Source organism: Passer montanus, unplaced genomic scaffold, assembly GCF_014805655.1.
Source record: "Passer montanus isolate IOZ18808 unplaced genomic scaffold, ASM1480565v1 scaffold36, whole genome shotgun sequence".
Taxonomy (NCBI): Eukaryota; Metazoa; Chordata; class Aves; order Passeriformes; family Passeridae; genus Passer; species Passer montanus.
Genome location: NW_024368374.1, coordinates 1,831,679 through 1,856,149, shown reverse-complemented (window position 1 = coordinate 1,856,149; position 24,471 = coordinate 1,831,679). Strand labels below are relative to the sequence as shown.

Below are 24,471 nucleotides of genomic sequence, written 5' to 3'. Positions count from 1 at the left end.
TTTTTTAATGTGTTTTGTTTTCCCCTCTCGCCCTGCAATCCTTATTCCCTCTCCCTCTGGTTCGGGAAGGAAACAGTGACCCAGGGTGTACGAGACAGAGAGGGGGGAAATACCGACAGCAGCGAGATGCAGCTCTCCGCCGCAAGCAATGCAAGATTAGATCTCTAAATGCAGCAAAACACTCCCTGAAAACCAACAACCCCGCGGTGCAATCAGACATTTCACTGCCGCTCACTGCACACGAAGAGGGCTTCAACAACAAGCTGAGACTTTTTTTTTCCCTTCTGTCTCTCTCCTACCCCTCCACTCCATCAATCGCATCACAAGCAGTGAGTAGCAAATAAGCTTTTTTACCTCTGCTACAGACCTGTGACCATCCCCTTCTTCTATGTATATATAAATATACATATTTAAAAATATTTCTGATCGTTTTTAGAACAACAACCACTGCCGCCGGTTTTTTTATTATTGTTATTTTTTTTATTATTCTTTGTACATCTGCGGGGATTCAAGGATCGGGAACACCTCGCCTGCCCGAAGGAGAAGATCTTTTGCAAATTTTCTGATTTTTGAAACCCTCCCACTGCCGAAGTTGGACGGACGAAGTAACTGTGAGGGGACTGCAAGCCCGGCAAGCTCTTGCTGAAAAGCTGCCGAAGCTGCTCCCTCCCCTCCCCCCGACCCCCCCGATTGCTCCCTCCCTCTGAGCTACATGGTCTATTTGCTGCCTCTCATCCTGTGTCTCTGCAGATGTTTTAGAGCAACAGGTTCAGGAACTTGAAATATAGGGGTGGGGAAAGAGAAGGGAAAAAAAATCAAAACCAAAAAGGAAGGAAAGAAAGAGCCGTCAGAGGAGGAAGAACAGCCCCAGCGCAGGAGGCAAAGAAGACGGGGACAACCCTGGTCGTCGCTGCCGCTCCTGCCGCCCCCACCCCTGCTCGGGGATGTACCTTTCCATTTGTTGCTTCTTGTTCTGCTGGGCTCCCGCCCTGTCGCTGAAGAACCTGAATTACTCGGTGCCGGAGGAGCAGGGAGCGGGCACGGTCATCGGGAACATCGGGCGCGATGCGCGGCTGGCGGCAGGCGCGGCGGGAGGCGGGATGCTGCCCGCGGAGCGTGGCATTCCCGGTGGCGGCCCCGGGGGCGGCCGCGGCCCCAAGTCCACCTTCCGGGTGCTGGAGAATTCAGCCCCGCACCTCCTGGACGTGGACGGGGAGAGCGGGCTGCTCTACACCAAGCAGCGCATTGACCGTGAGGCGCTGTGCCGGCGCAGCGCCAAGTGCCAGCTGTCCCTCGAGGTGTTCGCCAATGACCAGGAGATCTGCATGATCAAAGTGGAGATTCAGGACCTGAACGACAACGCACCATCATTCCCCTCTGACCAAGTGGACATGGACATCTCTGAAAATGCTGCACCAGGCACCCGCTTCCCTCTCACCAGCGCCCATGACCCAGACGCTGGGGACAATGGTCTGCGCACCTACCTGCTCACTCGTGATGACTACGGCCTCTTCTCCCTCGATGTGAAGTCCCGTGGTGATGGCACGAAGTTTCCGGAGCTGGTCATCCAGAAGCCATTAGACCGTGAGGAGCAGAGTCACCACACCCTGGTGCTGACGGCACTGGACGGTGGTGACCCACCGCGCTCAGGCACGGTGCAGATCAATGTGCGCCTCATTGACTCCAATGACAACAGCCCCATCTTTGAGGCAGCCTCCTACGTGGTAGAGCTGCCAGAGAATGCACCGCTAGGCACGGCAGTCATCGACCTCAATGCCACTGATGCTGATGAGGGCACCAATGGAGAGGTGCTCTACTCCTTCAGTGGCTACGCACCTGAGCGCGTCCGTGACCTGTTTAGCATTGACCCACAGAGTGGCCTCATCCGTGTCAAGGGCAATCTGGACTATGAGGAGAGTGGCCTCATTGAGATTGATGTCCAAGCTCGGGACTTGGGGCCAAATCCCATCCCTGCTCACTGCAAGGTCACTGTCCGCCTCATCGACCGCAATGACAATGCTCCCACCATTGGTTTTGTCTCCGTTCGCCAGGGAGCTCTGAGTGAGGCTGCCCCACCAGGAACTGTGATTGCCCTGGTGCGGGTCACTGACCGTGACTCAGGCAAGAACGGGCAGCTCCAGTGTCGGGTGCTGGGCGGTGGTGGCGGGCCTGGTGCCGTTCCTTTCACCCTGGAGGAGAACTATGACAACTTCTACACTGTGGTCACCGACCGACCCCTGGACCGTGAGACACAGGACGAGTACAATGTGACCATCGTGGCACGTGATGGGGGCAATCCCCCGCTTAACTCCACCAAGTCATTTTCTGTCCGGATCCTTGACGAGAACGACAACCCACCCCGCTTCAGCAAGAATCTTTATGTGTTGCAGGTGCCTGAGAACAACATCCCTGGAGAGTACCTGGGTTCAGTCTTGGCCCAGGATCCTGACTTGGGCCAAAATGGGACAGTGTCTTACTCCATTCTGCCTGGGCATGTGGGAGATGTCTCCATCTACACCTATGTCTCTGTCAACCCCACAAATGGTGCTATTTATGCTCTGAGGAGCTTCAATTATGAGCAGACAAAGCACTTTGAGTTCCGCGTGCTGGCCAAAGATTCGGGTTCACCCCACCGTGAAAGCAATGCCACAGTGCGCGTCACCGTGCTCGATGTCAACGATAATGCACCCCTCATCGTCCTGCCTGCCCTCATCAACGACACTGCTGAGCTGCAGGTGCCACGCAATGCTGGGGTGGGCTACCCCGTGGGCACCGTCCGCGCCCTGGACAGTGACTTTGGGGAGAGTGGGCGCCTCACGTATGAGATTGTGGAAGGCAATGAGGAGCACCTCTTTGAGATGGACCCCACCAGTGGTGAGATACGCACCTTGCACCCCTACTGGGAAGAGCTCAGCCCTGTGGCTGAACTGGTGGTAAAAGTCAGTGACCATGGCAAGCCCAGCCTCTCCGCTGTGGCCAAGCTCATAGTCAGGGCTTTGGCGGGGCCCCTGCCTGAGGCTGGTGAGCCACAGGTGAATGGCGAGCAGCATCGGCGGCCACACTGGGACTTGTCGCTGCCACTGATTGTGACACTGAGCACTGTCTCCATCATCTTGCTGGCTGCCATGATCACTATTGCTGTGAAGTGCAAGCGAGAGAACAAGGAGATCCGCACCTATAATTGTCGCATTGCCGAGTATAGCCACCCTCAGCTGGGAGGAGGGGGAGGCAGTGGCGGGGGAGGAGGAGGCAGTGGCAGTGGAGGGGGCAAGGGCAAGAAGAAGAAGATCAGCAAGAATGACATTATGCTGGTGCCCAGTGAGGGCGAGGACAGCCGGGGTCCCCTCAATGTCATGAACGTGGTGAGCAGCCCATCCCTGGCCACCTCACCCATGTACTTTGACTACCAGACCCGCCTGCCCCTCAGCTCTCCCAGGTCTGAGGTGATGTACCTGAAGCCCGCCTCCAACAACCTGACTGTACCCCAGGGACATGTGGGCTGCCACACCAGCTTCACAGGGCAAGGGACTAACGCCAGCGAGGCTCCCCCGAGCCGGATGTCCATAATTCAGGTAGGAGACTTTTAGAATACCCTGGACCTCACTTTAGACACTGGTTTAACTTTCCCTTTTGTCTGCAGTGCAATCTGCTGTAAGGCACCACTGTAGGAACCAACATAAGTCACTAAAGAGAAGTGGACTTAATGAAAGTGGAACCAGACAACATCTGTTGGGTCTGGTTCTGCTGTCTCATTGATGTTTCCAATGTGATTTAAAAGAAAATGCCCACTGAAACACAGACAGAGTTACAGCAGTACCAAAGAGGTGCATGTGAGAGTGTGGGCAGGCATTTAACTCATTTGAGGCATGCTGGGGTATTTTCCCCAGGAGACTGTCAGACAGAGGTGGGAACTTCCACAGGTTACACTTCTCTTTGGTTTGGGGTGGAAAAGAGGGAGGGCATTTCTAAAGTGGACCTACCACCTGCAGTAACTAACAGGACAGGGAAGAAATTGCACACTGAGGACATCTATTGCAACAGTGTATTATAGCCCTCCAATCTTGTATGTAAACATGAGCTATCGTTCCAAGATGCATGTTTTATTTTTTTTTTTAATTTCCTTCTTCAGAATATATATCCATAAATATATTTTTTGACAGTATCATTGGGACCCCATTGCCTCCTCCTCTCCCCATAAACAACTAAATTTTCAGTGCTGAAAGTTCTGCTTAGTCAAATAGAAAAAAAAATGTATGTGGTGACTCTCTCCTACCTCCAAATGTTAACAAAACTCACATCCTGTCATAAGCCAGCAAAACAACTAGTCAGATTTCCAGTAGCCTGAATCAACACTGATGATTGCTTTATAGTGAAAGACTTACATACTCTGTCTTCTACCAAAGCTCATTTAGAAATTGTAGCTGGGCTGTATTCTGCTGCCAGTTATATCCACACTGTCCTCTACTGACTTTTGTGAATGTGAGAAATGGCAGAATTTGGACTATTGGATATAGGATACTAATCAAAGAATGACTTAATTTTTAGCAGGTAGTTTAAAGTCCAAACTCAGAAGATTTATTCAGAGCAGTGAACTTGCAGAGTGAAGGTGAGGGCAGAAATTGGCTCCAGTTGATTTAATTTAAAGTATTGCTTCATGATTAATGCAGCTTAATGTTCAAACACTACAGGTATGTTCCAAAGTGATTTTTAACGTTCAGATTGAAAGCAGGCTCTGGATAATGACTATTAAATATATTTGAAATGTCATATCTGTTTTATCCTGTGGTTCTCCTGATATGCTGTTCTGAGTCATAGGGGAATGAGCTGAGTGTATCAGAAGTGACACAGACTCATTTTGTGTATACAGCTAGTGGGAAAGAAGTTGCACTGTAGTCACTTGATGTACCTAAAGAAGATTCATAATACCTTGGAGTTACCATGCCCTGTGATCTGTGAACACCAAATGTTCTACTTGCCAGCTGTATCTAATATTTTAAACTGAATAGAAATGGCCAGTGGTAATTGACAGATTAAAGAACCAAAATTCAAGTAATCAATGACCTGGAAATGGAACATTTATAACTGGGAAAAAAAAAAAAGGAAAAAAGGAAAAAAAACCTGCCTGTACAAGGTCACTGTAAACTAATCTTCAAGCGACTATTGCATTGTGTCACAGAAACAATTTCATTTTATGCCTATCATGAATTTGTGTTGCTATCAATTAGGTGAGTGGAGCAATACTTAAAATCTGAAATTGATTTTAACAAAAAGTGACACTTTAGGAAAGAGTTTAGGTTAGGACACAACCAGAGATAATTTGATTTATTACTCATGCTTTAAAAAACAAATAACTTTCCATGACACTTGTTAAGTAATGTCAACTTTTTTTTTTACTGTAAAATGGAGTTGTCAGAAAGCTAAAAAGAAACACTCCACATTTTTTATACTGACAAGTGTAATAGTGAGTAAAAGACAGAAAATTATACTTTCCTACAACCATGTAATGTCTATATAAAGCAATTAATTAATGTATTGATGCTACTGGATAGTAAAGTTTCACTTGTAGTGTAAAATCTCTATGGAAAATATGATTCCTTCCTTTTACAGTGTTCACTGTATAAGATCAGTCATGATTTTTTTTCATGAAATCTATATAAAGCTAAAAGAGGAATTTCCTCCCTTAAAAAGTGTGTTGTGGTTTCTGTAAGAGTTTTCATTATAACAACTATGGAAAATGTTAACTGAAACTCCTCATAACATACTCGTATATCTAATGCTGCTCTTGTTTTCTCTCATTATCTGCACAGAGTGTTTTGGAGGTTTTCATGGTCCAGTTAGTAGATTAAAAAACATTCAGTTTTACTTAGTGTACAACCTGTTCAAACATACTTACTGATACTGTATTTTGTAGTTGTATTGGCAAAACAGACACAGTAAGAAAAAGTGCAGTTGGTTTCTATTTAGAAAAGGCTGAGATTTAAAGTAGCTAGAGGGGAAAATTGATCCTCTTCACTCTATTCTGCATTACTAAAATACATTTTGCATTCTTCATCTCCACATCCCTAGAGTAAATTTTATATAAAATTTGCATTTAGAATGTAGCCACTACTTTATGGCTGTTCCTGTACTTCTTCCTCATGTAAAATTTAAACTGCAGGCTTAAGGAGAAATAGTAAAGGATCATCCCTCTCTCTGGATCTACTATACCCTGAATCACTCCAAGAAAGCTGCGTCTGCCCTACACAGTTAGTAATCAAAGGTGTAGGAAGTGGGGGGAAAAAAAAGGAAACAAAATCCAGCTGCTTTATCATCTCTTTTAGCTAATCAATCCAGTTAAGCAGTTTTCTTCAGTACCTCAGTAAGGGGAAGGAAAACAATTGTGTAAGGGTTCTCTAACAAATGTTTCCATTAGTTCTTACAGATCTAGTTTTGAAACATGATAACCCTATACTATGTAATTCATACAATGGAACTGCATTTCTTCATTCTCATTTTCTTGGCAAATATTTAATGGCATAATTTTCTTTAAAATGTTGTATATACACACATATATATACACTATATATCTATGGAGATGTATATACATGCTAAATATTATATTATTACTTAGTACATCCAATTGATTCTATAAATATTTAATAGCAAATAAATAATTTCTTTCTCAGTAAGATCCAAATTTTCTCACTTGTATTAGGAATGCATTTTTTTTTCCTTTCAATTACTAGTAAGACCTAGTGAGTCTAATGGGCCTTATCTTCCCTTATTTCTCACTAATAGTATTTTACTATAGAGATAGTCCAATTTATATCAACAAATACATCTGGAGTAAAATGTTACTTAGTGACTAGGGGTTTCAGGCTGACCCAAAAGGACCAGCAGTTGAATGAAATACTTCCTGGTATGGATAAGAGTGGTGTAATCTTGCCTCTCTTTAAGTGACTTCTGTTACACACTTATCACAGAATTTGACAGTTTGTGTTTGCTCATTATTTTGTAGCATCTACCTATGTACCACAGTTGCATGTGTTACTTATATATGAATCAATGAACTTCTTCAGTACCATAAAAATGGGATAATTTAAACATGCATACATACATATATGTGTAAAATGTTGGATGGACAGATAAGGATGCTGTATACATTCAGCTCTTATTGGTGCAAGAGACTTGCAAGTTCTTAGGCCCTCTGAAAATTGGTCATTTGTGATTTCATGTGCAACTGAGATTGATGTGCATTAAGAACAATGTTTGGTAACATACGGGCAAGTTACACATTTACACTTAACCAGCCCATGTTTTATTGCTCTTAACTTCAGCAATCATTTTCTAAAGATAATTTAGAAACAGTGCTTTCAAGCAAAAGTCTGTTACAAATATTTAAATACGGGGCAGTGCTGTACAATTCTCATTGCCAGGGTCAAAATTCCATGTCACTTTCAAGTACTTAAGAGACAAACTATTATTTTTTTATTGGGAAGAAGGAAAGAAGGAGAAAATGGAAACTCAACATGGCTGAAATAAGATTTCTGTTCACTCTAGACCTTAAAGAAAATTTGGTTCATCTCATCCTGGTGACCTACTCACCTGATTAAAAGAAACAGAATTTTGCTTTATTTTGAAGTGCAGACATGAGGAAAAGAAAAAGTACAAACATACATATAGATGTATTTCTCCTACCAAAATTTTGAGTTAATTAATTTGTCTTTCCCTTGTGAACAAGTCACAGGTTCTTCTTTCAGATTTTCAATAGGTAAGAGTAGATGGATAAAAGAAAACAGTTTCTTTACACAAGCAAGTTCCAGAAATAGGTACCTTGACGTGAAATATCAAGTGTAGAAAACTATCTGCAATATGCAAGAATAATGTTGATCATCCTAGAAATTATTTATGTCTATACTTGTGGTGCAGTTGGGGAGTTTTGAGAATGTATCAGGGATAAGGTGGATGTGGATGAAATAAGAGGTGGTCATAGCTTTTGTTAAACAACAGCTAAAAATGAGTGACTGTGCAGAAAGAAGCTCTCAAGGTGGGAATCGCTGTATCTGCTGTACCAGGCACTCCCACAGCATTTCAAGATAAAGGACAGATCGTTCTTAATACTTCAGGCATCTGATGTTTATGATGTGTCAATAGATTAGCGTCAAGTCCCAGTGCAGCTTCATCTCCAGGTGTTTAGTAATACCTCAGAAGATAGAGTCTTCAAGGGAAATAAAAAACCCATGAGCATATTAGTGCTGCTCTGTCTTTAAATATGCTATTTCATACTTTGAGAAACTTCTGCTCAGAAATTTCAAGATCACAAAAGGAAATCTGCAGCTGCTGCATATAAGGAGAAGAAGCTTTCATCAGAGAAGTTGCACTCATCCTCAGTGATTTAAATTCCTACCTGAAAACAGAGGTATATATATTGTTTTATATCTCCTACTTAAACTGAGGAGTATTATTCTCTCTTCTCACTAGAACTAGTACAAGGTAGCATTTTTCATCAAGAGGGTACTAGAACACTAAACATTTGCAAGTTTGCAGGTTTGCACTCTATATATTCCAGAGATTCCCAGCTGCATATTCTAGAGCTTTACCTAAAGACACTGAGTTGTGACATGCAACTCTTGAACTACCTGTCTAGGTATCATTATTGTGGCTTTGACAATGTTTTGCAAGGCTAGATGTTTTGCAAAATAATTCCTCTGAATGCTTGCATTTTATTAATACAGTCTGCATTTTTGTGTACAGTCTGTTTTTGTACATTGTACATTTGTGACCAATGTGTTACATTGTTCTGCAGCTTTAGTTTCATTCACTGGATGAAGTCCTTGCTGGAGTTGACTATGTAAAAGTTTCAGGACGAAACCTTTCTTATACATCCATGAAGCTTTCTTTAATTTTTTTTTGTCAAGATGCACTGCATAGTATAGTGGCACAAAACACATATATTTTAGGACCAGATCTGGCAACACACCACTCACTGTGGCATGTGCACTGGCTGCTGAAATAGACAGAGAAAGAAGAATTGAACTCCTTTTTTGTGTTACATCTGTTCTGGTCCTGATCCGAGTTTCTTGCTGGTGATATTTATAGCACTATTATTTTTAATGGATCATTCTTGATATACAGGTCTATTTGAAATCTAAAAAAGTTTCCAAGATGAAGAGCTGTAATAAAGAACAATTAAAAAAAAGAGAGAAAAAACAATTTAAGAATCTAACGTGGAATATACATATTATGAAAAAGAAAACAGTCTTTCCAGAAACAAATTCTTGTTAACAAAAACATAAGAATAATAATATCTCTGTAGAACTTGCTGTTTTATTAAAGACATGAAGTCTTTATGTTATGTAAGATTGAGTGTCATAGCTCTCAACTTCTCTTAAAGTTGTTTGAGCTTTCTACATCTTTGTGTTCACTGTCACTACCTAAACTTAGCTGGAAAGATCCCTACAAATTTGTGATTATCAGTGCAATTTCAATGACTGATCAATAACTCAATTGAAGAGTTATCTTTAACAACATATTTTCTCAGGTTTCTATTATCCTTCCCCATGCTGATGAAAAGGCAGTTCTTGCCCATAATTCAGTCAGTAGCATAATTTTGACTTCATAAATGATTTTGGTGGTTCAAGAGTGAATCATGACTGAGACCTCTCTGGAATGCAGCTAAGAATGATTGTATGATTGGGCCCTTAATTTTGAGGTTTGAGGGTTTTGTGATTTTTTTTTTCTTTATGGCATCTTTACAAACAATTAATGACACTGGAATTTAGATGTTTTTGTACCTATGATGTGAATTGTAACACAGCATCATATAATGGTTTGGGTTGGGCAATACTTCTAGTATTCTAATAGTTAACCATCAAGTCCAATGGTTAACCCAGAATAATCACATGTATAGTAGAAAAGAAATCAAATCCTCCATTGAATGTGTTGCTGAACATATGTTACCACATTTTCATATATTTCTGAAACTGTGAATAATACAGCATTATTATTAAAACTCCGTAAATATTTTTATATGGCAAATTAGCAATAGTTATGTGTGAAATAGTCACAAATATTACTTGGTATTAAGAAAGCATAGATACAGTCTGGTTTCTCTGATAAGACATAAGTGTCATTAAAAATTTCTTCCCAAGTCACAACATCTGGATGTGATTTTATTAAAAAAAAAACCAGGTTGTTTTTTTTTTTTCCCCAGCATTTTTTTAAATTTCTTTTCACTATCTTCCTCCCCAGGAGGCATTAGCATATCAGTTAATATTTACACATATGTTTCTAAGTATCATGCCTAATTTCTTCTTTCTTTTGTTGTTTCCACAAAAGTTAAAAGTAACACATTAGATTAGTTTTAGGTTTTGCCATGCAAGGCACTCATTCTACATAGAAAAAGTGGATGTATATGAGTTGTTTTTTGGATTTGGTTTTGTTTTTTTTTCTGAAGAAAACATGTATGTTGCATGGCAGAATTCTTCAGATACTTCTTCAAGCCTGAGGAGCACCTGCATGTATGAAGCAAAGGCATTTTGACACTAGTATTAATGTTTTCCAATAGGTAAAAAATGCAGTGATGAGAACTTAAACAAGGATTTGTTGACTAGAGCAGAAACACAGCTGTGTTTTTATCTTTAAAATACAGAAGCAATCCTCTGATGCCAAAAGGTCATTGTAGAGCAGCTGGGACAATTTTTTGCAGCAGACAGCCTGAAAGCTTTATGCTTTCAATTGTATGGCTACTTCAGCTGTAAGAGAAGTGGTAAAATTAATGCTAAAGTGTTCAAAAATACAGAAAATAAGTAAAACTCCCAGGGGACTGCAGACTCTTGCCTTAATAGAAAAAAAAAGGATAAAAGAAAAGAAATAGAAAAAAAGTACTAGGAAGAGAGTGACAAAATTACTGGTGAAAAAAGTTTCTTGAGTTTAAGTGTTTTATTTGTTAAGCTTTTAATAGAGCATCAAGGATATTAACAAGTCACTGCTTTTGTTGATGAGATGAAACAGAGTAATGTGCAGCTGCCAAAATTCTTAGCCAGGGTGCATTCTAAGCCCTACTAATCTATTTGTCATAGTGCAACCTCTGTTTTTCAGTCTGCTGTTGACTTTTTTTTTTTAACAGCAAAAGATTCTGGATTAATTACTGTAAATCCTATGAGAAAGAAGAAAAAAAGTAAATTATTAAGCAGTTTTGATAAAATACTCAGTATTAAGTACTATTATTAAGTACAAGCAAATTCTTATGAATGTCCCTGTTAATTAGGATATTAGACGGTGCTTTAAATAACCTTCTTGAAGAGTCATATATTTTCTAGCTAAATTCCAGAGGCTACTGATACATTTCCTTCTTAATAAGGTCACACAAGAACCATTTCTTTCTCCTACTGGTTTGCTTCCACGAGGTAGTTGTATTACCTGTAGGGAAAGATAGCAGGTCACTTCATCCACTTGCTTGACATGAGATCTCGTTTTTTTGTCCTGAAAACTGAGGAGTGACTCTACATACAAAGACAAAACTGCATAGTCTCAGCCAGTTATTAGTGTCATTTGTACAGAGGAACAGCATAATGATAAATTTATATCTCACTTTGGCTCACTGAGGGTCTATGTCCTTTTCCAGCCCTCAAGACAATCAGTCCCATACTGGTCTATTTTCAATAGAATAAGGTATAAGCAATCTAGGTGTGTTAAGTCCTTCAAATTAAGATATTTGATTTTAGCCATGGACCTTTCTACTGGCTTTGTGGCATATGTATCAGATCAGAGTTTCTCACATTAATAAAATACTTTAACCTGTAACAGAAAAGTTCCTAATCTCATCCTGTTTCCTGCTGGGTGGCTTTGTGTTAGTCTCTGTGGCCTGCCAAACAAGACCTCCAAAGGGGGAAGGAAAAGTCTTGTCATGGGATGCAAATGCATAATTTCAGCTGTGTGGATGAGACCTCTAATTGATGTATGGTAGGTTCTTGCAGTGATAGTCATGCAGAGCTATTTTCAGAGAGGGGTTCAGACCATCTACTGATCTGTGTACGACGTGTGTGTATTGCCTGTACTAGTTCTAGTGACACTCTGATTACTCATATTTCCAGTCCTTTCCCTGGAACATTTCCAGGCACTTTTATTATATTGAAATGGCTCTTACAGTTCATTGAGCATCCAGCATAGTACTGTTGAATATGATTGGTGCATGTGCATATATTTATTAAAACAAAAAAAATCAGATAGTTAAACCACATAATTATGGGAAAATGAATCATAACAATAAAAGACCATTTAAGTTAACAAGCTTTGTGATCAAAGAATAAATACAGGTTAGATAAATGAGATTCTAGATGTAACTAATCTACATAAATAAGCTTCAGTGTGATTAGAGCATAGGAATATATTAAAATAATCTTAAAGTGTTTTAAAAGTAGTGTTTTAAAATTTTACTTTAATATTTTATCATTTCTAGTTTAATTTCATCATATTTTTAACATTTCCACTCTATAAAAAGACTTGAGTTAAGTGATAAACTACTTTTACATGCTTTTATTTTTTGATTAACAATGTTTACCATGTAAAAAAAAGTCTAAACTAATACAAGTAAACAAAAGTAACATCATAAGTTTTCATTCTGGTTTGACTGTGTTGCGTGTCAAAAACATAAAGCATTTTTAATGTCTTAATTTTAATTTTTTTATGTGGCAATGTTTTTTGATTGATTTTTAATTAAAGAAAAACATTAAAGGGAACATTTAAAGGACAATTTCTTGTTTACTGTCTTTATCAGCAGAGAGCAGCCTTTGTAGTGTTTGAAAGCTGGTGCATTAAAAATCAATTTCAAGTCTTCAAAGCTGTAAACTCTTGCTTGCTTTGTAGATATATACTGTTTTTAAAATCATTGGAAGCACAGTTGACAATTGAATTAAAACAAAAGGTAAATAATGGTTTCATGAACAATTGAAGGATTTTAATGTATTTTTAATAATAGCTACAGGAATGTTTTATAGCGACAGACATGTGAATAACAATTTGTAGCTTTTAAATGCATAATTTGCTCCTAAAGACATTTTTTGTATTCTTTTATTAAGGGAATTTTGTTTTAAACTTCTCTTGGTGCTATTCTGTTGTTTTTACTGAATACCGTAATTCAAACACAGAACATGTCAGTCAGTTTCTTTACTTACTATATTTCTGTCTCGCTCTTCGCTGATTGCTAAGCAACCACTTATGATTGTTTAGCTACGAATCAGTTTAAAAAAAAGGTAAGCTGAAGTGGGCTAAACAAATGTTCATTAATTCTTAATGAAAATATTTAAATTCTATAAAATTTTAAAAGTAACAAAGAAAAGAACATTGTTTTAATGGTGTACCTCAGATTCAGCACTTGAGTGACTGCCAGCAGAGTCAAAAATGCTTTTTGTGCAAATCTAGAAAAAAGCATGTCCTTAGTCAGTGCATGAGTAATTTTGAAGCCTGTGGAAATGTACATATATATGTATAATTAAATTATTTCTTTCAGGGCAGTATCCTTAAAACACGTAAACAGTGATCATTTTAATTTAGGTCAATAGGACCATAAAATTAAATAGATCATTTACAGGAGTGGGTTGCTGATGTGCATAAGTGTGTGCAGAATTCAGCCTAGGATCTGTTAGTTTGTTACCTGAACTACTCCCTGTTGCTTCTCTCCTTTGCTTTAAGAACACTGCAAAGCTGCAAAAGCTGTTAGTTTCACTTAGCCTCCAACTACATTTTCTTGTATTCTGTTGAGATAGTCCTGATGTCTTGCTTTCTTGCAGAGACTTGAGTAATTTGATATGCAGATTTGAAGATCATAAAAACAATCCTGCTTTGATGATTGTGAGCCAGATTATCCAGCCACAGCTGTAAAGTACCAAGTGTGTTCTTTTGTGATCTCTTCATAATTTCAGTGGATCAAATGATAATAAGAACATAGTGGGATTTAGAGTGCTTGGGAAATAACAAAATTAAAAGCCTTTTTAAAATGACAACCACGAAGCCTTAGAAACTATTATATTTCTAGGCTATTTCTAGGGCCAGATATGCAACTGGATGTACACATGTATACATGGATATACACAGAAAAGAGGGCAGAATGGAATCAAAAGAACCATCTAGATGGATAAAAAGCAATATTAATGAGCAATATGCATATAATTTTTTTTTTTTAATATTATGTATGATCTATGCAGAGCTGTGTAGCAGTGTTTTGGAAGATGCTGTCAACCTGCACCTTTTGCTGCAAACTGGAAAGCATCAGGTTTAGAGAAAAATGATGTTGTCATTTTTTTTCCTGAGGCAAGAGTATTGGTAAGGAAGGACCTAATTTTCCGCTTCGTGATGGAATCCTGCTATCAAACCTCAGGATTGAGAGTGATGATTAAAAGGAAGTGTAATTCATGTAACATGCGAAAAGAAATAGCACTCTACTGATTCCATAGCCTGCGTTAGTTATTAAAAAGCACATGATAATTTGCATTTCGTAGCTCCAAGGTGAGAGATATATCAGTCGGCTTTGTAGCTGTTGAGTGAAAAGGAGGTGAAAACAAGATGTTGCCTGTTATTTCTTTCAATATTTTGTCTTTATTTTGTCTAAATCTGTACATGTATTTCGTCTATTTAAACCACATGTAGCTTCTTTTCAGGTGTAGCAGGCAATAATATTGCAAGGGGCAGAAGCAACTTTATCAATTTATTTTGTTATGTATTCACTGGCCATCACATACATGATCTTTCCCAAAAGTATACCTCTCATTATTGAAACAATGTGATATAACAAAATAATATTCCTTCAAGCGTGAAATAACTAATTTTAAGTATTTTCCTGGGCTCATTTCTTTCAAACAATCTTCCAGAATTTTGAAGAGAACTTCAATTTCAGTTCATTTAATATATGTATAGAGCACAAATAGTCTTTTCTTCATCCCCTATTGGCAAAGGAAACTTAGGAATGAGTATCTGGATTTCCAGATTTTGACTTACATGTAAAGGAAGAGGAAGCTGTTTCTATTAAACAAATGTAAGCTTTGGGAATTTTGGTTAGCAACGCCAAAAATATTTAGATAGATTACTTGCAGTCATACTGGTCTTGCTGATACCTGTGAATGAAGAAATAGGCACACATGCTGAATAGCCATGGGAGGAGAACTCTTTTTAAGGGAAAGTTTTTGTTCTGATTTAAGTTTTGGGTTTTCTATAGTGTTTTATAATAAAGACAATTACATAGTAATTTGGGTTAGAATGCATGCCCAGTTCCCCATCTCAAAACCCAATTTGTTACTACCTGTGGCTATTTCTATTAAAAAAGAAACATAATTACTATGAGTCTCAGCAGTCTAAGAGTAAATTTTTGCAATTACAATGCTTCCCTTGGGCAGATATATGAAAATGGCAGATTAATTCCTGCCAGTCTATTCCTTGCACGTTCTTAAGGTTACTGGTAGCTTCGACTATCATTATATTGGTGTTGTTTGTCATCCTGTGGCGAAGGTTAAAGAGGGAATGCTACTATAAACCCTTAGGACTAGGATGCTATACCAGTGCCTTGCAAAGTCTCTGTGCTGAAGTGTGACCACAGCATCCTAGGAGCAAGATAATACTTCTGTTTTCGTGGAAAGTTGTTGATTTTTCTGTTGATTTTAACATTATTTAAAAGGGTATTTTGTATTTTATTGCTTTATGCCTCAAAAGATTTAAATAAAAAAATCAAACTAACTCAAGTTTAATAATTCTTAGGAATTTATCAAGACATTAATAAATCTGCATGTAGTTCCTTAATATTTTTATAGCTTTTGTTTTATTCCAAATAGCACAATGCATAAAACACCAGTAAACAAAGATGACCCCGAAATTAAATAAATTAATATATTCCCATGGAAATAATTAATCTTCCAGTGGGTAACCTGTAAACAAGATTGAGAGCATATGAGTAAGATAATTGCATGCAAAGGCAGTGATCTCCTGGAGATCACTTTGCAGCTAAGCACCTAACTCCATGTTGAATTCCAGTGGAGTTGGAAGTTGGTGTGGCTTCACATGGACTCATGATCCACCTGCAGGGAGCAGCATTAGTCTATGTTACTCGTGATCTGGTTTGAGTATCCAGGAAGAACAGTATGAACAATCCCAAGTTATTTATTTTACATTTTGCATGAATTTTATTTGAAATTTCTTGCACTGCTTCTGGAGTGTTTTCTTTTCTTTTCCTCCTTTGAAAGAGGTTTCCACATATGCACGCTTCTGAATGTCAACTTGAGGACATCTGTGATGTGGATGTTATTTAGAGAAGATTTCATTAACTATTTTCTTTAACGGTCATAAATAAAATTAAAAAAAATAAAATATATATGCATCCTTCAGTTGATGTTCAATGCATTCCACTTTGGAAAAAAGTGCTCACATACTGAATGAGCATCCTGCTAATTAGATAGAGAGGAAGTCCATAATTAAATCCCCATGTTCTAACAAACCCCTCAGTCAAATATTAGCATTCATTTTCAGTCACTCTATCCCTGGTGAAACCTGCAGCAGTGTCCTAGATATTGACAAACCAACACTGCTTTGGAACAGAACAATGACTTTATCTAATTCCAGAATCTTTGCAGAGACCGTATCTTATGTGGATCTTCTTAATTTTACAGAAAGATCTGCTTTCAGAGTCTTGATATGGCAAACCATAATGAGAAGGGCAATCCAGAACATTTTTTTTCCCGGTGTGTTAAGAATTTATAGGTCAAAGTCAGCTTTTAAATGCCTGTGAAGTTAGAGATTACCTGTGGTTAAGTGGGTGTTGTGTCCTTGATGAAGTGATCCTATAAAGAAAGGATCCTATAAAGAAAGCTAATTTTTCTTTTGCTTGTTTTGAATCAATTTAATATAGACTACTATCAGAAGACATTGCAGTAGGTTAACATTGAAGTGACAGAGTTGTGGATGCATGCACACAGCCCTGTATCAGAATAGCCTTATTTTTTTCTGTCCAAGTCTACTTGACCACTGCTAATATGCTTGTGGTATAATGGTGTATTCAATCAAACTTTCCATTTTATGAGGTACCTCATCATAGACACATGACTGTTATGACTTTAAAATATATTTAGGGACAGAACCTCTTGCTAAATTTGTGCAAGCCTAAATTATTTATCTTATGTCACAAATAATAAATCAACTCATCACCATTTTACAGTTGAAAATCTCCTTGCATGGTCGTGTGAGTCTGTAAAGCTTGATGATCTACTATTCTGTCATAAATTCAGCCATTATTTTGGCAGCATATTTAGTGCTTTCCTAGTGCTTAGAGGAAATAATTATGCAAAGGTATTTGTGTGAAAGTAGGGCTTTGTATCTTGTCAAAAAATGTTTAGAGAATACCTTGTTGAGTATTTTTAAGAAGTAGAAATAAAGAGTTGCATGACCTAAATAAGAAATTAAACAAAAACTGATAAAGTAAGTTTTAACATCTGAGATTTTCTTCTGAATTCCTAGGGAATTTAAGGGAAACATTGCTTTTCTGGTGCAGGATTTTAGAAAGAGAAAGGGGATAAGGTGGCAGCTTTAAAGAAAAGGAGGCGATCTAGATTTACCCCTTTTTTTCTGATCACCACCTAAGAAGAAAGCTTCAGTGTTTCTCTTTGTGTGTGTTTTCTGTGCAGGCAGTGTGGCTTCAGAACCAAATCCTGCTTCATCTTTGTTGCTAATTTATTTCACTCTGTAGGGAAGAAACACAGAACTGGAATTTCGTGCCGCATACGGCATTTGCTGCCTAGCTAATCACCTTTCCCAGTCACTGCCATTACAAATCTGTTCAAATGCAACTTTCTTCAGCATACAACATATGTATCTGTGGGAATCTAGCATGCCATGTAAAGGCTTGCTTAGCTGGTAATTGAAGTAAGCAGACTGATCCAAGAGCTATTGAAACCAGTTTGAAAACACCCATTGATTTCACTGGACCTCAGGTCATGGCTTGTGGGAGTTTTATTGTTGCCTTTAGTTCGAGTGTGGGTTGGACAGAAAAAGGTAAACATACTGGATAGATGTTAACACAAAGTTAACAGATTTTAAATATCCAGTGTCTCTGTTTTCTCCTTACTAAATATGATAAGTACAAAACAGATTAACAGTGTTTAAAGGCCATAATTTGTTCTCCTTTTCCACCATCCAGAACTGCAGTGTTTATAAGCTTTTATCTGTTCAGAAAACATTTGGGTTATGTTGCTCTTAGAAACAGGAAATAAGCAGTGGTAAGAATAGGACAAATTTTGCTTTACTTACTGAGAATACCTGCTAAGTAAGAATTTCCAGATGTGTCTCAAAATTTTTAAAAAAATGCCAGGAGATCAACATTGAATGTGAAAGAGAGAAAGAGAGAGAGAGAAAAGACGAAAGAAAGAAAAAGAAAGAAAGAAAGAAAGAAAGAAAGAAAGAAAGAAAGAAAGAAAGAGAAAGAAAGAAAAAGAAAGAAAGAAAGAAAGAAAGAAAGAAAGAAAGAAAGAAAGAAAGAAAGAAAGAAAGAAAGAAAGAAAAAGATGCAGTTGTTCTCATGCAGAAAAAAGGGTTCTCAACATTTTTAAATTCTAAACAAATACTTTGATCATTTCCTTATATTTGAAGGCACTATTTCAAAAGTTTTCACTTTAATTTAAAATTTTCCTCTAAATTCTAGACTTCATATTTAACACAAAAAAATAAAAAAATCCCAGCAGATAAATGCTATCAAAGACACACTCCTATGTGTATTGTTATTTTGAGTTCATGGTAGGATATTCTTAGAATAAGCTGGATATTGTGATAAGTGCAGATTTCATTCTAGATAGCTAATTGTAATTGAGTCTGTTATGCAGTAAACATAGTATCTGTTAGGAATACTAAGGTAGATTCAACATGATGGGAGCCATAGATAAAAGGAGCATTAAAGCGTTTCAAATTCAATCATTAGGTTTCATTGCACCCATCTGCTACCAGAAAATATAATGGGCAGCTTGATTCATTGACCCTTAACTGTCATTTTTGAACCATGTTTTCTTAAATCCATATTTTCAACTCAGACCTAGAGAGGTAATTTCGTAAGAGAATACCTAGTATATTTTAATACAATTACTTTTTTCTTTTTATTTTTTAACATAATCAGGTTTAACGGTCTCTTGTATGTTCTGCTAATCCAGTGAAAATAGTTATTTCATATTGAATGTGGTTAAAGCGACTAATGTTCAACTTCATTAAGACTTCTATTAAATAGAAGGTTTGCTGAATTTCTGCTATTTTTTAATTCATGAACTAATACTTTTTAGTAATTATTTCTGAGGGTTTCTGTTACACTAGAATTATACTTACAAGTTTCATTTCTACAGAGACTATACAGCACAGGACAAGGGAAAAATACAGATTGAAACTGTGGAGTGCTTTGTATTTCATTTCCAAAATATGTTTTATCTCTTTCCTTTTGTTTTCTGAAGCAGATATTATCTTTTGTGGGTGGGTTGGAGAGGGGGGGTGGGTGAAGTGCCTACATCTCTTAGCAGTTCTATATGTGTGGCACACAAGTAGACTGTGTCATAAAATAGCAGTTTTACTTAGTGAAAGCAGGAAACAATGTGATAAATGAGGATAATTTAATGTTTTCTCAGCAATGGCAAACTATTATACTATTCTGTCATCTGAAGTTTTTGTAATAGAAAAAAGTGGTTACATGTATTTCTTTACACAACAGGATATAATTCCTGAAATATTTATGTAATATAGAGACAGATGTATGTAACCTAACCTTATAATCCCATTTCACAGCTTTCCCAAATACTGGGAAGCTCGATAAATGGGAAGCCGATTATATTGGCACTGTAACTCTATTAATAGGATTCGGATTTGCCTTATTGACAAGCCAGTACTGTTAATATGATCCAGTATATTAAATTGACAGGAAAACTGGAGCGATAGAATGTATCTACATCCTAATTGACAGGGAAGCTCTTTCAAAAGGTTCTTAATGTGGTTTTTATTGACAGAGTAGCTTCAGTAAGTACATATCATTGGTGAGCAGTGTAAATATATTGGATGCAACTGTACTAGCAGATTCAGGTGCAGTTATTGTTTTTTCTTCCTATACTTCCATCTTTACTTTGCTATAAGTTGTGTGAAGCTCTCTTGTAAGACCTTTACAAATGCCTGTTGTGGCACCAGTCTAACTGCAGCACTCACAGGCATTTGACAAGTTGCGAATTATTTTAAATGTGTTCATCATTTTTAAATGAATAGCGGCAGTGCAGAGCAATGCAATAATGTGTCATGAATTTCATTATGTTTATTTATTGATGCTGTGATAGCGTTATTGTACTTTCAGCTTGAGCTCTTTATGTGGTGTGATGTTTGGCACTTCTTCCAACATTCTTATCTTGCATCTTCTCCAAAACGTAGTTCAGCTTCAGAACTCATATTACAATTCCTTTTTCCTAGTCACATTTGACAACTTTCCACATTCTAATCTGAGATCATGCTAATTTCATTGCATTTTGTGTTTCTCCAGTGCAAAACAAAATAAGGCTTCAAAACCTGAATTCATTGTAAAAAAATCCAGCAATTTGAGTTTGGTCTGGAAAATCTTGATTCCCTTTGGCATTGGAGAAAGTTTTGGGTTCAGATTCCACAATTTTCCTTTGTCACATCTTTCTTAGAGAGAGAAGTCTGACCTTAAACACACATCCAGAGAAGCTGAAGGCTTCTGTGGAGCTGACTTCCCTGCCGACAAAGAGACAAGCTTGTTCCTGAAATGCTTAAATCTTTTATTTCATATCAGAAAGTCTGATCTGGGTCTGGTCTCACCTCATCTTTTGAATGTTACTCAGGTCTACTTTTTTCTTACCCTGATCACTTAAAATTACGTAATTCTGTAGTGACCTTTTTAGCTTCTTCAGTCTTCTGACTTGGTGCAATCATCAATGAGATGAGAGGAACCATGTCTGGGCCTTGTGATTTCTAATCCTTTCACTGTGTTAAATTCCCACAATCCAGGCTTCTGCCATCTTTAGTGTCTTGTGCATTGCAGAATAAACTCTTGTAAACGTTTAACAAATAGGTTCATTAAACAAATAGTGAAAACAACTGAAATAATCTACAATGCCTTAGTATGACACCTTAACCAATAAATCAACAATAATTTATTTTGATAACAAATATGGTACTTGCTAAGTGAAAACAGTGCATGGATTAGGCATTTAGACAGGGAGATCTGCATTCCTTTGCTTATGGGAGAGGAAGGTAGTGTCTGTCCTCAGAGCTTCTCTTTTCAGACATCACTTGCAATTGACTGAAGAGCTCAGGACCTGTTCCTCTCACAGTTTTGCTTTTCTCATTCAAGAGGAAGAGAAGACACGAGCCACCAACCAACACTTTAAGAAAGAGTACAGCAGCTTTGTGAACAATATTGCCTTGTGCATTTGACTGTTTTTACTGTTCTGTGTTTTCAATGTGCTTTTGAAGAATGCTATATATGTCAGAAATTCACATAAACACACTGTAGGACTTTTAATACCAAAATACACATCTTGCAGCAAGTGTGAAATTTCCCAAATATGTACAAGTCATATAAATTATATATCAAAAGTGTTTTCAAAGGAATGAGAGTAGAGAGCACATAGTAGGATAATATTTTTAAAAATAGCCTATTTAATTTTGTCCTTGAAAGGAGTAGAATAACCTATGAGAGGTTTATGGTTAGGTTTTGGTTTTGTTGTTGTTTGTTTTTGATATTGGGTTAGTGAATTTTCTTAATGAAGTAAATCTTTTGGAAGCAAAAACTATTTCAGGCTATGTATGCACACTCACTGGCAGTTTTATACTGAGAAGTCTTTGTGAAAAATTGTACTACGTTGAACCCACACTGTTGCTAACAAAATGAAGACAATTGTCTGCTCTTTCAAAACTCAATTTGGCAGAATACAATTCTTTTGCCTCCAGAAGAGATTGCCATTATATAAGATCTTTGTTTTATGGGGGAAGGGTGAATACTTCGAATTCAGCTTTTCAAGAAAAGGCACAGAAGATGCTTGAATTAGATATTAAGTGACAGTCTGATAAAGGTGAGAGAAGTTTCATTTCATTTTTGCATTTAATGTTTAATTAAAAAGACGTTAGAGTCAGCAAAGACATTTTGCTTTATTACAGTTCCAGGTATGAACACCTACATAAAATGGAGCTGCATTAAATAATTTCAGAAAATGTGATACTTTTTCTTGTAATTCTGAGAAAAAATTATGAATATTCTAGTCATCTAATATTCATAAATCTGATTAATGTCTAAGTCTTTTTTTTCATATTTTAGAGTACATCTTTCCCTTATATGACAATTATTTCTAGGCATAATTTGTCAAGAATACTTAAATATTGAATTTCTCTCTCTGTCTCTGTCTCCTTCTTTCTCACTTCCTCTTTTTCTTTGTAAGCATTGATTTTTTTTTTTTAGACAAACCTGTTGAATTGCAATTGTTGGGTTTTTTCTTTTTTTTTTCTTTAATTTTATTAAAATAGTATGGAATACACCAAATATTGCTAGAAATCTTCAAAATTGTGACATAAAAATGTTTTTATTTAAAAGTAAAGAGAAAGAAAAATAGTGAGGAACCTCTAATTTTTAAGAAACAGTTTGCTTTTCGCAGCACTTCTTGAAAGCAGATCTGTGAAGTTGTCTACTGTTCTCTTACTGAGCAATAGCAGAATTTTTGAAACCTGATTGATTAATACACTGCTGTAATTTTAACCCCAAATTAAAAAAAAATATAGTATGTGCAGAGCCACAGTAGAACTCCTTTGTATTTATAAAAATAGCATAATATTTCGACAGAAGTAAACACATATACTTTGTGAATATGAATTTATGAAAAGATAAAAAAGGGATAAGAGATGAATATAATCCATTGCTAAAAATATTCTCCATAATTCATTGTGTAATGCTTGGCCCAGGCTGGTTCAGGCTGTTTGCAGTGATGAAGTTTTTACCGGGTTTTTTTTGTATGAGTTTATTTAAGGTTAATGGATCCTATGAAGAATTTGTTTCTCATACTCTGTTCTTGGCTATAATTTTTAATTTTCCTTTCTCTAAATTAAACTTTTGGAAACCATAACCATTCCAGAATTAATTAGTAGAAACTTAACACTTGATTTTCAAACTTTTGAATGGTTTTATTTCCGAGTCTATAAAATTTAGTATTCCAAATACATCATGAGAGACCTATACTTGGCAACAATTTTATTTTATCTAGACCCTTGTGTGGTCATAATATACAAGTCCTGACAGGTGCAAAAAACTGAATAGTTTTGTAGACAGTTGATGCACTTGGAAAGAGATTCTATGTGTTGCTCATGAAAACTGGCCAGTTAATGACTTTCAAAGTCCCATTATTGGACTTAAGCAATTATATTGTCTCATTTGAAATTCCATACCGGTAAATCCAACCAGCTCAAGTTGCCTAGGGAAGTTGTGGGTGCCCCATCCCTGGAGGTGTTCAGCGCCAAGTTGGATGGGTCTTTGAGCAACCTGAACTGGTGGAGGGTATCCCTACCCATAATGGGGCGAGAATGTGTGGAACTAGATGAAATTTAAGGTCTCTTCCAACCTAAACTGTTCTATGATTCTATGAAAAGTATATTTCGCACAGGTTTAATTTTCCTCTTCTTTTATTTTCCTTCTCCTCAATTCAGTGAAGTAAAAGATAACAAAATCAAACTGTATGATATTTTCTAAAAGGAAGTAACCCTTTCTTTTTAAAATTTTTCAGCTTTTGAAAGGTTCCTATGCATTCTGACCTCTTTTTAAATGGCTTTTTTAATGAGCTTCAACTTCTGAGAAAGCTGTATCAAATTCTTGTACAGAAATCCTCAGACATTTTTCTGCAACATTACACTAATAACAGTGTTCCTAAAATTTCATATTTGATCCAGAGTCACATATTAGAACAGATAGGTAGAAGAAAATATTTGTAAAGGTCTATTATAACAACTGCCAAAAAAGAATATCTGTTGAATGGTTTGACAGCATGCTTTTATTGGAAATTATCTGATTCCACTAATCTGTGAAAATGAGACATAAAATCAGGGCCACTTCTCTAAGGTGGCTTTGGACAGTTAGGTTGATATCACAGACTTTAGTTTTCTGCTGGCAGTGGACATTCTTACTTTTTTTTCCTTTTTTTTTGTTTTTTTTTTTTTTTTTTTTTTTAATTTTAGATAACAGCTACTGCAGAACCTGTACTGTGGTAGCTGCTGGTGATTTAATTGATACTCCAGCCCTCAGTCTTGAATCACAGAGATAAAAAATTTAACATTTCTTTACTATTTAACTCTGGTGACTTTTAGAGGCAGATTGTTCCTGGAGATTTTTTTTGAGTGAAGATGAGAACGAGAGTGGAATTTGTTTTATTTTGTTCTTCAGGAGGTTAATGATGCTGGCATTTGAATAATTTTTTGTTATTTAGCAGCAGACTGCAATTCCAG

At 37.2% G+C, this 24,471-nt stretch overlaps 1 protein-coding gene across 8 annotated transcripts in view; it reads left to right on the top strand.

Annotated features, from left to right (window-relative positions):
* The window catches only part of PCDH17 (protocadherin 17), a 90,441-nt gene that overhangs the window by 1,715 nt on the left and 64,255 nt on the right, over positions 1-24,471 (top strand). For 5 of the 8 annotated variants that reach the window (XM_039716776.1, XM_039716777.1, XM_039716772.1 and 2 more), the window contains exon 2: positions 70-3,572. In XM_039716776.1, the coding sequence (XP_039572710.1) occupies positions 945-3,572 (2,628 nt within the window). In that variant the 5' untranslated portion in view covers positions 70-944. The remainder of the gene's footprint in view (positions 1-69; positions 3,573-24,471) is intronic. The other 3 variants (XM_039716773.1, XM_039716775.1, XM_039716774.1) reach the window with 2 other exon arrangements.